At 35.8% G+C, this 14,554-nt stretch overlaps 1 protein-coding gene across 3 annotated transcripts in view; it reads left to right on the top strand.

Moving 5' to 3' along the window:
* Window positions 1-14,554, top strand: part of RICTOR (RPTOR independent companion of MTOR complex 2) — an 85,352-nt gene that overhangs the window by 16,825 nt on the left and 53,973 nt on the right. For all 3 annotated transcript variants that reach the window (XM_065655552.1, XM_065655551.1, XM_065655553.1), the window contains exons 3-4: window positions 122-219; window positions 9,136-9,200. In XM_065655552.1, coding sequence (XP_065511624.1) covers window positions 122-219; window positions 9,136-9,200 — 163 coding nt within the window. The remainder of the gene's footprint in view (window positions 1-121; window positions 220-9,135; window positions 9,201-14,554) is intronic.

Raw genomic sequence — 14,554 nt, 5'->3', positions numbered from 1 at the left:
TCTGCATCTTTAATTAAGACCGGGAGAGTACCTGTTCTGTTTTGGAAATTACATGTTGAATGCATGTTTAGATTTTTTTTTTTTTCAACTGTAACTTCTAATAAGATGTTTTCTTTTGCAGAACCCTGTGATAATATGAGAGAGATTCTCCAAAATGTGGCCAAATTACAAGGCGTTTCAAATATGAGAAAACTAGGCCACTTGAATAATTTTACGAAGGTAAGAGCTCAAATGGTGTCATAGATCAAGTGATCATATAGGCAAAATATTTTGTATGTACTGTATCAGACATTGGCTGGGAGATTGATTAAACAGCTTAGTATCATGGAACAGAACTTGAAATCTCCTGTGGGAGAGGAAAGGAGCAAATAAGGACAAGCAAATACATGAATGCAGGATTATGTTGAATTCTGTCTATATGTCCTACTGGCTGAATTTTTGTAGATTTTTAGTACTTAGAAGCCTAAAATATCTCCCAGTTCATGGGTTAAGTTGCGCGACTAGAGCTAAAGGTTGGTTCCTGCTCCACAGAATTGAATAAAAAATGTGAAACTCTAGACTCTCTGGATGCAGACTGACACAGTATGGTGAGGGGAAGGACTGTCTCAGTGAGCATGATACACAGTGGTTTGGGTACTAATAGAATAGCAAACATCAAGTTTCACTGCAGTTTTCATACTGAAAAAGTTTTAAAGGGTCACTTTCTAGAAATTGTCTGTATTGCTGACTTTAAGGTGCTTTTTCCAAATAGATGCTTCCAAATCATGGAAATGTGACAGGTGTTTGCACACATGAAGGATATGTTGGAAGCTGTCATTGTGAGCTGATAGGCAGGAATTAAAAACTTAGACCAGCATGACAGTGTAGACTGAGGAAAGAGGCCATGAAAAGCCTTCAGAGAGGAGAGCAAGTACCATTTTTGGGGTAGGTGAGCAAACTGTGGAGAGGAGCAGAGAGGACTCATAGGAAGTGGACAGGCAGTTATGAAAATGGTGTTTGTAGCATCCTGAATTGTTGTGGTTGAACTAGCATTCCATTTGTCAAAGCAAGGGAAAAGTGCATGGCAGTCAGTGAGCTAGGAGACTTTGGAGCTTTACTATGAGTGTTACTCAAATGGATGGACTGACATTCAGAAGGAGCTGGTAAGTTATATATCTTCCTGATAGGGTGCCACAGAGAGGACAGCAGGTCTGAAGATGAAACCTGAGTTTCTGTGACAGGGTATGGATCCTGCAATCAGCAATAGCTAAGAAACAAGGTAGTAGTGGAGAATTTTGTGCATAAAGTAAGGTTTAAATTGTTCTTATAGATGAGCTGATAACAAATTATCGAGTAAGATAACCGTGAGGCTGCTTGGCAGTTTTGAGACAATCTCAAATGAAAGAGTGAATGTTCAAGGGCATGTTTGGGGGACCAGTTGATATGAGAAGGACAAATGTGCATGATAATCTTAGAAGCAGGCCTGCTTCTTGGCTATTAAAAGCACTCCTTGTGAAACTGAACAGCACTTCAGTGATAGTGTATTAGATGCAGTTAGCAGGAGGGTGAATACTAAGAACAAAATGACAATAGCAAATAAATTTATCTTCTAGTGACTTGATAACAAATCTGTAAATGCTCCATTTTCTGAATTGGTTCAGAGCTTATGTAGTTGAATAGCATTCATTGAGGAACTGAACTTAGACTGAAATTTTTGGTTTGGGTTGTTTCCTTATTATGTCTGTCAGACATCCACCATTGAGAAAATGCTGCTGTTTTTGTTGAGATTCCAAGCTGTGTCTCAAGAAGGCCTTTTATGCTGCTAGAAAAGGCTGATGCGTAGCTGTGTTTCCTTTTTATACTAATCTGTAAGCTTTCAAATGTGAGTGCTTCCAAATTCTCCAGTTGCCTTCAAATTAAAGAGCTGGATTACATTTGCAGATTTCTAGTGAAAAATCAATATTTGAAACTATGGATTTTAAGAGAGTGTTGATTTTACTACTGAAAATCAGGTATTAAGGACCTATAAATGTGGTAAATTAGTAAATAAGCATACTGTAATTAAAGGATCAACTAAAAATTATTTTTAAAAGATGGTTTTGAAAAATGGAAGAATTTCATAGTTGACTGTTTGAATAATTTGTTCTTTATGCTTACGTGGTGTTAGAATTGGAAAATACTTACAAAAACACAAGGAAGATTTTCATAAATTGGACATAAGACTGGCAAGGAATGATGAATTTGTGAAAAGCAGCTTGCTGAAGTTAAATATGACTTCTGAAGACAGACTCACTAGTTCATAACCTGGTTTTGATCCTGAATCAGTGACCCTGTATGAAGGAGTCATCTCACTCTCTAGTATTTAGCACTTGTTCTTGTATTCATCTTCCTGGAATATCTGCTTGTACATTTGATTTTGAAAACTTTTCCTGTTTTTTGTTTGAACTGCAAATACAGTTATGAAAATAGAACAAAAGTTGCAAATTATATTGTATTGTGTGCCTTGTGGTTGGAACAACTCTGTGTTTTTCATTCCAGTGGTTAAAGAGTGAAAGCTTGGAGCTTCGGGGAGATGCTTTTATTTCCTTTTTGCATTCTGATCTTCTGCTATGAAATGGTATAGTCTCAGTTCCTCCTTTGTGAGGCAGGAATGTGGGGAAGACAGATGTGCTAAGAGCTGAGGATCTTTGTATCCTGTCTTGGATTCACATTGAAGATTAACTTGATTTGTCTGTAAATTCTTGCATTTTGTGGTCCATTTTTGAAAGGCTACTAATTAGGATATTTGTTCTATGAAGAGGGAAAGGACCTTTGAATTTTTTTATACCATATTTCTGATAAAATAATACAGGAAATCTATAAAAATTAACTCTCCTGCTATGAGTATTATTTTATCAAAAAGAAAATGTCAGCACCACTCTAAGCAGTTGCTCCTCAAAGCCCCAAATGTTCCTTTCAAAGACTGGGCGACTCTCACATTTGGAAGAAATAACTGTTCCAACTTGTTTGGTCAGGGGAAGCAAAATGTTTGCGTTCATGTGGAAACAATTAATGTTATGAATAGCTAATGTGGACTTTCCTGACAGAGATCATGGTAGATGTTGCATTTTCTATTAATTACAAGATATACGAGGTATGTTAGGCTCAGGTTTCTTTCCTTGAAAGAGGACTGGATTTTTAAGGTGGGGTTTGTTTCCCCCTGCCTGCATTGCCCTCTTCCTCTCCCCCCAATTTAAGGAGAAGGAAGTTAGTCACCCGTTAAGAATTACTGAACTAGACTCCATGAGTTTATGCAGAAGTTAAATACTTCAAATATAATTGATTAAAATAATGGTGGTCATCAGTCAACAGGATTTGTCGCTTTATCTGCAAGAATGATACTGTAAGACAGATATTTTTGTATGAACCTTGCTTACCTGAGATGTAATTTGCTTTTCATTTGTCTTTCCATTCAAGAGGAGCATTAACTCGTGATATTCAAATCCCCACAACACCCAAACTTACTGTGCAAAGTACACTGTATACATGATAATTTTCAAAAATTCACATTTCATTCATCAAATTTTAGCTAGTAATTCGTATTAGTAAAAACTTTAATGATTGTATTCTTGACTCTGTTGCTGCAGAACATGGGCTGTTCCTGCTTAACAGGCATTTTTAACAGGTATCTTAACTTTTCTGCTCCAAGAAGTTAGCATTCTCAGTCTTGTGGTACTCAAGCTATGGAAAGGTATGTTTTGCATTTGCATTTCCATTGCAGCAGTGGCAGGCTGATTTTTCTCCTCATCTGCTGCTCATCACTTAATAAGTAAAGCTGCAATTTTGTGGGCAGAAACATTTATGAAGTATTGCCTGGCCTGTGTTAGACACGATAATATTGTTCCTTTCAAACCACCTGTATCACTGTTTAAGGTAATCTGAATTTTGACCTGAACACTGAGGATTTGACCTCTAGTAGATGGTCACTGACAGTTTCAGTTCTCAACCTTGGTATGTGCCTTGGGCTTCAGTACGCTGAGTAGAATTACCCATCTTTCATTTATATGGGCAGCTACACAAGGCAAGCACCTTCAGGTTTCCCAACTTCTGCTGATTAATACCAAAACATCATGATTACTTCTTTGGGCTTTCCCCCACCCCCATGAGAAGCAGTAAATGATAAATTACTGAAAACCAGAAGGAACCGTACAATTGTGTTTGCCTAATGGAAAATATCTTTTGGATTTGAAGTATTCGTTTAGAATCTTTCATTATAGAAGGTTTATCCCACTGTTAGTTTCTGAAGGGATCCTTTTTACATTTTTTAAATCTGAAAGTGTATTTAAATAATGAACAGGAAAAAAAATCCCAAGATTTTGGTATAGGAGTTTCTAGTTTTCATTCAAAAACAAAGGTACTTCTTGAAGGACAAAATGAAACTCAGATCATTTTAGCTTAAACTTTGAATAGTGTCAGCGATATGGAAAATCATCTTTTCAATCTGCTTAAACCTAATTCTCTCATTATTTAATGAGGCTCTACTATTCTGCTGTATGTATCTGTTAGCTTTTGACCATGCTGCTAAATTTCATGAGGAGTTGAATGGAGTTTGGGGCTACAGAGGCTTTCATAGATTCCTTCTCTGTCTGATTCATGTTCTGTCATTTTAGAGTCATTTTAGAGCACGGCTGTGCTTTGCAAAACCCAGGTATCTTAGAATCTGAGTGCAGTATTGACTGACCGTAACATTTATCCAAAAAGATAAACCACTATGGGCTAAACTCATTATGAAGTATGTAGCAGGTAGGGGCATTCAGCTGTGGAACAAACCTGGAGAGCTAATGGGTGTAAATCCAGAGACTGCAGTTTCAGTTGGGTCTTCTATTAAGACTATAATCTACTGAGTAGCATCCTCATAAATATTACCAGTGACTGTTCAAACTGTATTTCCAAAACTAGAGTATAATAATTACATTTTAGATGCATAGAATTATATCATACTTCTACCTAGTAATTGCTGTGACTATTCTATTAAATATAAATTTGAACGGTATCAGTGTGCACTCGTGTATGCTGTTGACCTCCGGTGGTTTTGTTGTTTTGAGCTACTGTTTCCAAGACATGTTGATGTGGTATTCATATTGCTATGACTCATCCAAGTAGTATGAAAAACTCATAGCTGACAGTAAACATCAAAAAAACCTTCAGTGTAATTTATTCACTGTCTGGCCTAGCAAAAGTACCATATTGTTTTAATAGTAAATCGTACCCTACAAATTCTGTGCTATTCCCATTCATTTACTACCAATCACAGAATCATTTAGGTTTGAAACAACCCTTAAGATCATCAACTCCAACTGTTAACCTAACACTCCACCACTAAACCATATCCCTAAGTGCCACATCCACATGTCTTTTAATCACCTCCAGGGATAGTGACTCAGCTTCCCTGGGCAGCCTGTTCCAATGCTTGACAACCATTTCAGTGAAGAATTTTTTCCTAATATCCAATCTAAACCTCCCATGGCACAGCTTGATGCAAATATAAATAATTTTGCATTTTAGAGTTGACTTATTGGCAGTTTTAATGAGCAAAGTATACTATGTGTGTTCGTATGAATGGAGATGTACAAATGATATATCACACATGCAAATGCACATATTTTTCATGTATGTAATTCTGGGTATTTACATGATATGATAATCCATTGACATTTTAGCAAAATATGGCAGATTTTATTAAACTTGTACTGCTTGCCTCTGAACTTATACTACAATGACGTGTATGAATTGTTAAATGTTACAGTAAAACGTATGACAGTTACTTGGCTGCGTCATGAATTCAGACATCTACAAAAATTGCTGCGTTTGGGCCAGAATTATTGATCTGCTTAATGTTGTTCGAAGGTGAAATGAGAAGAAAGTGGCAGAGGTTTCCTTTTAATATCTTTAAGACCAGACATTTATAATTGAGCAAATACCCAAAGCACTGAGACAAGCTAAACAGTATCTTCTTTATAGTCGCTTCCATGACTCCCTCCTCCCACCCTTTTAAACATATATAAATCCAACCTTTTGCCAGGTTTGTTGGTTTTTTTCCTAGACTAAGTAAACCAAATGGCTCAGCCTTCATGGTGTATTTTGTACTTGCCTTGTACATTTTTTTTCTGCTATACTTCTTCCAGTTTGTCTGCTCTAGAATGTGGTGCCCAAAATTTTGTTCTTCATGCAGTGTTGGCAGCAGCCTGTGAAGTAGAAAAAAAGGTCTCTTAAACTCAAACATAATGAGTCCTAATAGTATTTCCAAAGGTAAAATCCCCTCCTCTTTTTCTTTTGAAATGATATCACATTAACTCATTTAGTGTTATAATTTGCTGTAATTTCTAGATCTTACTTTCCTTTTGAATTTTTCATTTAACAATCTGAATGTTTTCTGTACATGTTGTATTTCTCTGCTGGTCTCCTTTCAGTTTTTATCTATTAATGTGTGGTACCCTGAAGGATATGATACACTGTTCTTTTTATTTAATTGTATTTCCTTATGGAATTTGGGCACTCCTTTCGAATCACTGAAAGATTTTTTAATTCTGATCTTGCTGTCCATATTTTTTTTCTTTTTTTCCTTAGCTGGAAATCCTGTAAGTACACTACCATGTGTAACTTGCAAACAAAGCCAATACTAAGTAATGATGGCCTATTAGAATGAGAGTGAACTAATAACTAAAGTTGCTAATCTTGTACTTTTATTAGCCAATTTTAGTTTTTCATTCTCTGTGGGAAATATTTAACATATATGCACAGATGCCGTTAAATACTCTGAGAATAATTATCACATTCAGAAATTTGTATCTACACAGCAGTAGAACTTGATGAAAGTTATATATCATCAGGTTACATGATTATGTTTGAGTTTCTAAGTCACCGAGGGTGTGTGCAATTGGAGCACATATATAGAGGAGGACAGTTGGTGTTGAGGAGCTAATAACTGCTATGTGTATTTGGTAAGAGTGGACAGGACAACTAGACTGGAGCTGGTCCAGTGAACTGAATGCTCTTTGGCAATTACAGCAGATTAGGTGGTTCCTGAACACGTCATCTGCTTTAGTTTCATCTCGGGACCACTCAAGGTGCAAACCAGTGGTAAGAGCGATAATAGGAGGCTCGCTTCAGAACTGCACTTGTGCATGCAATAGCAGCTTTCTCAAAAATGTTTTTTCCCTACTTCAGGATTATAATTCTGTCTTCTTTTTTAAAGTAGGAAAAAAGACTGTTGAGGATAATCTGGTATATTAAATTAGGATTTCTCCTTTGTCTTGAGTGGAATGATGGGGAGAGGTTTAGATGAATAAATGGTGAGCCTAAACAACTATCGATGTATTTGTCTGAAACTGAACAACGAACTGTTTTTACTCACTATCTTCTCACACTGTTTTGCTTACACTCTGCCAGCCAATTTTTACAGTTCATAAGATGTCAATAGAAATGCTAAAGCAGCAGTGGTGGCCTTAAGCAGTCCAACAACATGCATAAAAATAGATTGATGCTAGGAAGTGACATACTGTCGTAACCAGTTAATCCACCAATTGTCTAGTTTTATTATCACTTAAGTTTGAGAGGTGTGGGGAACGAAGTTGTGTAACTTTCCTTATGTTTTGTAATCACCTTTGGTTATAGCCACTGTTAAGAAAAATGCAAAATATTTCAATTAACTTAGATTTTTTTAAGCCAAAATATAATCTATCTCACTAATATCTTTGGATTTCGGCATTATCACTGCATTTTGCTCACAATGTGAAAAAGAATTTCTTCAAGTATAATGTGATCTTTAGAAGAACTTGTAGTTGTTGAACATAAACCTGAGTATTGTTTGAAATTTAAATCAGCATGCTAATAAAATAGGTTTACTTAAAAGCAGAGTTTCTGTACAATATGCTGCTTTTTCAGGTGGAGGTGAACAGTAGAGTGGGAGCATGGAACATTTCGAATATTTCAGTTTACAGTAGCCTTAATGTAACTGTTCATTTAGTTTATTCTAAATGTCTTACTGTTAACAGTAAACACATATAAAGAACGTGGCACAGGGTTTGATATATTTTAATACTTTGAGAGCATGAGGTATTCATTAGTTAGCACAAACCATTCCCAAATTCCTCAGTGAGGAGAAACTGTTAATACCGTGCTGGCTCAGAACTGAACACATGCCTGTTTCAAAAAAGGAGGACAAAGTGCAAAGCTGTTGCAATCAGTATTAGTCACTTGAGTTTTTGGAAGTGCTTGGGAAAGTACTTTGGGATTTGGACATAATGATAAAGTACTTTATAATTTTAGCTGTGGATAGTGAATGAGATTACTAGGAATTTCTTTGCTGCTCTTGTGAAGTAGAACAGCATCAGCTCTTAAAGAAAAGACTGTTTTCCTTTCCTCAAGAGGCTAAAACATTGGCATACACTAGATTGCTCCTTTTGAGATTGGTTTTGGATGTAAAAACTGCACTTGTAAATCTTCAGTCCTGTGCTCAAAATGCGTAAATATGGTTGAAATGTTCAGAATTTGTGACAGTTTGTGGATGTTTTGCGTGCATAAATTCAACTTTTGCACTGTTTTGTTTTGTTTTGTTTTTGTTCCAGAGGTACAAGTTCTATGGAATTGATGGCAGGCCAGGCTAAATGTCAGTTATGGGACATTTACCATAGGCAACTCCTGATTATTTTTTTTATTCCCCCCCCGCCCCGCCCCCACCCTGTGCTGCCGTGTCAAAACATGACAGTGTCTATCCTTGCTTTGAAACTCTCACCTGAGCCCTCTTTTAGAATGCAGGTGTGCTTAGACTACAGTCATTTCCCTCTCTGTTCAGGTTACCAAATGCCCAACCAGTGGCTTTTCAGAAATGAGCTTAAAGGCAGCAAGAGGAGCAGTCTGGAACTGAAAAATTAACCAGTAGGCAGCTTACGCAATTCTGTAAGCTTTTATCTGAGAGGCCACAAGTTTGTGTGTGTCTGGCGTATATAGGCACAGAGCACTGACAGCAGAAATTCTCAGGGAAGTCTCGAGTTGGTATGCTTTCCCCTGGCTTGAATGAAATTCCTCAGATTTCTCTGAAAGCGGTGTTAGAAATCTTCAGTTTTATGTAATCATTTTTAAGAGTTATAAGTAATAGATGTTTTCTTTTATTTTCAGCTTCTTTGTAATACTGGCCATGCTGAAGAAAAGCTAGGTTTTACATATGACAGCATCATAATATGGTAAGTAGTAAGGAGCACTGTGCAGTAATATGTTCTTCAGGTGTTCAAGATGCAATATCAATTTTATTTGTAGTTTTAAGCTAGTATTTTGTATTTTTAATGTGTTTGAAATTTCATAATGCAAACATATACCTGACAAGTGTTTAATGAGTCAAATCAGAAATACATAATTTGCTTTCAAGCAAAGAGGGGGAAATAACCTCCAAGTTAGAAGTGTGGATTTCTGTATTCCTCATGGATCTAAAAATATCTCTAAATATGTCAGTACTTGCAGAGAGCTCTTTAAGTAAAAATTGTTCTGACAGAAATTAGAATATGCTCTTGATGTAGAATCAGGATTTAAAGAAGCTTTTTATGTTAATGTGGTGTATTGGTGTGTCTTTCTAGCATTGTTTTCCCTGCTACTAAAATGCTCAGTGTATATACTTTCAAGTGGAATTTTCCTACATTTTGTTACTGTTTCTGACAGTCAAAAGTAACTACCTGTTTATTTGCAGAACTTCTGTTTGTGTTTTTACACAAGCACTGCTAAATTTGTCCTGAAGCTCAGAACTGGCAGAAGAAACAGCTAAGATCTAGTATTTAGTATGATTTTGTGTTCTTTCAATTTAGTTATCTGGCTTAGGAGAGCAGGCTTAGAAAAGCTAGTCTCTCTTTAAGTAAAATGTCGGGAAAACTCATGTGATTTCTTGTGGAAATATTGGAAGTTGTTTTCTTAAATAGAACTGATGTTCCTTGCAAGGACTAAAAAAAATATTTAAAAAATAGTGTATTTTGTGAATGCATATTTTTTGTAATCTTTAATAGGTTATCATCATCTGATCATATTTATGTGATCTGTTATAGTGCTTTAAGGTGGGACTAAACATCATTCAAGAGTATAACTTCAGAATTCAGAGCTCCCTATCAAATATTTTTAAATACAAGTCTTAAAAGGTTTTGCAAATACTAGCGTGTGTTCTTATAGGAAGAAGTTCACAGAAAGATCTTCTAATCTGAACACAATTATGGATATTGATAAGGAAGAGATAAAATGTTCTTAGCAGACATGAAGAAGAATAGCCCCCCACTTAGCAAAATGCCAAAATTGGCTTATCAAAAAAGTGAAAAGACATACAGCAGGAAAATTATCTTGCTTGGTGGTGTTACTTTGGTCAGTCCAATGGTTCCTCTTGGTATGTACATGAGAAGAACATTTTTTATGCATATATGTAGATTATTCTGCTGTAGTGATAATTTTGTAACTCAAGGATACCACCCAAACAGTCACATTTTAACAACTATAATTGTGCTGATTGGTGGTTCTTTAGAAATATTTATAGGATGGATTATTTTCATGAAATGTGGACTTCGCAGGCAAACTTAAAAATTTTACACTACAGAGTTACAGCCATTCTGAAGTAGTATGCTGTTTGCAGATTATTTTGCTATACAGCATATAGCCATTCTGAGTAACTTGCAAATACTGAACTTTTAAAATTATTTTGGAAATGAACTTCAGGTAGGCTAAGTACAAATGTTCCTTTGGAAATAGCGTGTGAGTTCTGTAATTTTCTCTGCTGATGTTCCGAATGTTATCTTAGATTTCCATAGGGAAACCTTTTTGTTCTACAAATCAAACCTGGTTTTGTTTGAAAACTTGAAAAGTTACTTGGATGCAAGAAATACTTTGAGTTTTCTGCATTTGTGAAGTATGAGTGGCTAACCTTAAAGCATTAAACTATAAGGGAATCAATGATTTCTAGAATAATTATAGATTTCCCATAGAGTTCTAGGTTTGAGGTCAGTAACCTTGATAGAACATTTACGCAAAACAAAGACAGTTGCAGTTTGTAATAATTGCAATTATTCTCAAGTTACGAGATCTGAAGGTTTTTTCTCTTTTTAGAATACTGTAATTCCAGATGCCTGGTCATAGTTTTTTCCTGTTGGGAGATGGAGATAATAGTGACACATTTTGTTGTCATTCCCAGTGTAGATGGGTCTTCCTGGTTTGCAGAGGACCATACCATTGACAAATGAGAGGAAGCCTTGGGCCATGAAGAAAGGGAAGTGTAGGCCTTAGAAATCTTTGAGGTCTTTTAGTTACAGGCCAAGACACTTTGGCTGTAAAAGCAAAATTCAGACTATGTACAGTTACCTGGCTGTATCAAATAGAGATTTGTCAAAACCATTTTTTTCTTTCTGTAGTGAGAGGACGAGATGCTTTACAAAAAGCTGTGAGGATGATCCTGTGATAGGTAGTGAATATCCTTAATTATTTCATCCTTTGTTAGTTCTTCCAGACCTTTTATCAGTCTTAATGTTTATCAGCTTTAATGCTGTTTTAGGAAGTTACTTTCATTTTTCCAGTGACATTTAAAATACTGGGGCAAGTAGTATTATACTTACTTTTTCTCTTTCACAGTCATGATGTCTTTATGGCACTTTCAGCCACAGATGCACATGGAATGGGCATATCAAAATAATTTTCTTGTTCTGATGGCTATTTTAGAATCATGCAGTGTGGGTTTATAACAGAGTTTTAATCCTGGTATGTGTTAAGTCACATCTAACAATCCTGAATTTTTGTCACTATCTTATTAACTATGCCTACAGATAATTTTTAAGTTCCCTTTAAGTCTCTCATAACCCCATCGTATTCTCATTAATATAAACAACATTGCCCCTTGCCCTGCCACCTTCCTCCAAATCGAGAATTGTGTATTAAATACTGCCTACAGAAGGAGACTGTGAACCTGGATAAAATCAGGACAAAAAATTGTCAGGATGAAAGTATTCCATTGACCTTCATTCTTTGAATTAATCTTTTCAGATGTGCGTTTGTAAAACTACTTTTCATCACTTCATAATCTCTTTATGTCCTTTAACACAGTCTTCAGAAATACCTTATGCTTTTTTATACACTATTGTAATAACTCCTTTCCAGTCTTTAAAAAGATTACTAGAATATTGTTTGTGTAAACTCTTTTGGGTGCTTCATGTGGCTAACCCATTTTATTTTAAGGTGATTTTAAGATCCTAAACAGTCCTCTGGATGCCCTTTGGAATCCTTTTTCTATAGACCTGTTTATCACCTTTTCTTCATCTTGGCCACTACTGTTTATAATACAGTGCTCATGAATATACGCAGATAGTTCATATTAACATTCTTTCCAAACACTTGGATATGAAGCTTGGTGGGCTGCTGACAATACTGACTGGTAGATTTCCTCCAGGTCTTCTGTCATTTTCATTTCTTAGTCTGACTTGTATTTTGTGTAGTAAAAAAAGGCTTTAGGATAGGAGGCTTCATACAGATATCTAAAGCAATGACTCAATATGAAGAAAATTATGCTTGTTTCTGTTATACCTCTGTCATTCTCTTAATTGCTTCATTCCCTCTTTTCCTTTTGGGTTATCCTGTGGGTCTGATTTAATTTTTCAGGTTTTCTCTTTGTGATATGGCTGAGAAGTTAGAACACTCAGAACACATACAGACACACATGTTTTTCTTGCATATTTTTTTTCCTGCCTGCTGTAGCATATCTTCATTGTCTTTAGAAGGTCAGGTTTCTCTCAGGTTTTTGCAGTTCAGTCATTGACTGGTGGGTTTTTTGTTCAGTTTTTATTTTTAATGGAGACCTTTTTGTTCAGCCTTGTATACTTCTATATGTGATTGCTTTTATTGGACCTGTGTGGATTTTATGTTAGGTATAGATCTTTCTGGCTAGCTATATATTTTTATTTTGTACTCGCTATTTAAAGATAGTGAGACATCCCTTTTTGGTACCTTCTGGTTTTGAATGTTGAATCTCTTGATAGTGCTAGCCTCTCTAGTGGTTTCATTGTTGCCAATTCTATCTACAAATTAACAATATCCTCCTGTTGTGAGTTGTAGAACAGGTTTTCAAAGCATTATTTGCTTATGAGAAACTATTTGTCTAAAAATTGTTTTGGTCTGCCACACAAGAAATGTTTTCCTCTCAAATATGAAAGTATTGTACTTTGTATGATGAGATGAAAAATACCCAGGTTCAGTATTTGGCTGTCCTAATAAGAAATGTCATGGATAGCAACAACACTATTTGCATGAGTAGTGGGTAACTTCTGCCCTAAAAGGAAACTCTATTGAAGCATATTGAACTGGTATATCCAAACCAACTGCAAATTGTGAGGTAAAAGTTGCAATAGAAAAACACCATGGAATAGAACTGAGTCTTATGTGCTTATCCCTGAGGCTTGCATCTCTGCAAAGCTACAGAACTAGGAACAGAAATGATTCATAACCTAAAGAATACTCATTATCTACTCAGCACTACTAAGGAGTCACTTGTCTGCTTTTCTTGAATGACTTTGGAAATAAATCCCTCCTCTAGTTCAGCTTTTTTAGAGGAAGAATTTTTCTTAACCTCACAGTATTGAGAATCTGTTTCTTGTTTGCTTCTAGTTCAGCTTGAAGTAAATAAATAAAAGCAATTAGTGGCATTTTTAATGTAAAGAATCATATTTGGTATTACAACACAGATGGTCTTCCTGAGGTAATTCTCTACTTGGTGCTGAAAGTAATAATCAGTAGATCTGTATTTGCATATAGTATTGCAGCCTTTCTACTTTGTCTAGGTATCACCTGAAAGTAGGTTCCTGTTTATAGTGACTTTCCACAGGCCAATTAATCTCCAAAAAGATTCAGGAGGTTTTTGGCCTTGGAGTAGGCACGACAATCCAAGAATAAGAAAAGGAAAAAAGAATCCTGTTAAAATACGTCACTGGAAGGTTGAGGGTTTCCTGCCCCCACCCAGTGTAGTCACAGAAAAGGGGCAAATCTTTGAGGGCCTTCAAAAGAACATTGTGTCACTTAATATTTTCAAACTCCATCTCTGGAGATTTCCAGTATCTTATTTCTTTTTACTTAGATAGTAAATTTAGGAAATTACATTATGAGGACAGCTGTGTTCAGTAAAGTTCATCTCAGTGCAAGCAAAATGCTTTCAAAATCTATCTGAAGAGAAAAAGGTTTTAATTATATGTTAAAATGAAATTTTTAGAAATCTGTACTGTGTGGAGCTACTTAACTTATGACTGTCAGATTTCATGTAAACATAACATGGTGCCGTAACATCTTCAGTAGGCAGTGCATATAATTACTTAAGGTGCAAATTTGTCCCTATTAGGTGTCAAGACATTGTTTTGAGGACTTGCGGGTTGGCAGTCTAGCACAGGATGAAATGCTCTCTACCTTTAAATTTTCTTGGACTAATATTGTGATCAGCTATTTTGTCAAATAACAAGTTGTATACAGGTCATGATCATGTATCATTTCATGGATGTACAAGCTGTTATTTGGGGGGAAAAAAAAGATATGTGGCTTTTTC

This window comes from Caloenas nicobarica, chromosome Z (assembly GCF_036013445.1).
Source record: "Caloenas nicobarica isolate bCalNic1 chromosome Z, bCalNic1.hap1, whole genome shotgun sequence".
Classification (NCBI taxonomy): Eukaryota; Metazoa; Chordata; class Aves; order Columbiformes; family Columbidae; genus Caloenas; species Caloenas nicobarica.
Note: the sequence above shows the minus strand (reverse complement) of the source record. Positions and strands in the feature narration are given on the sequence as shown.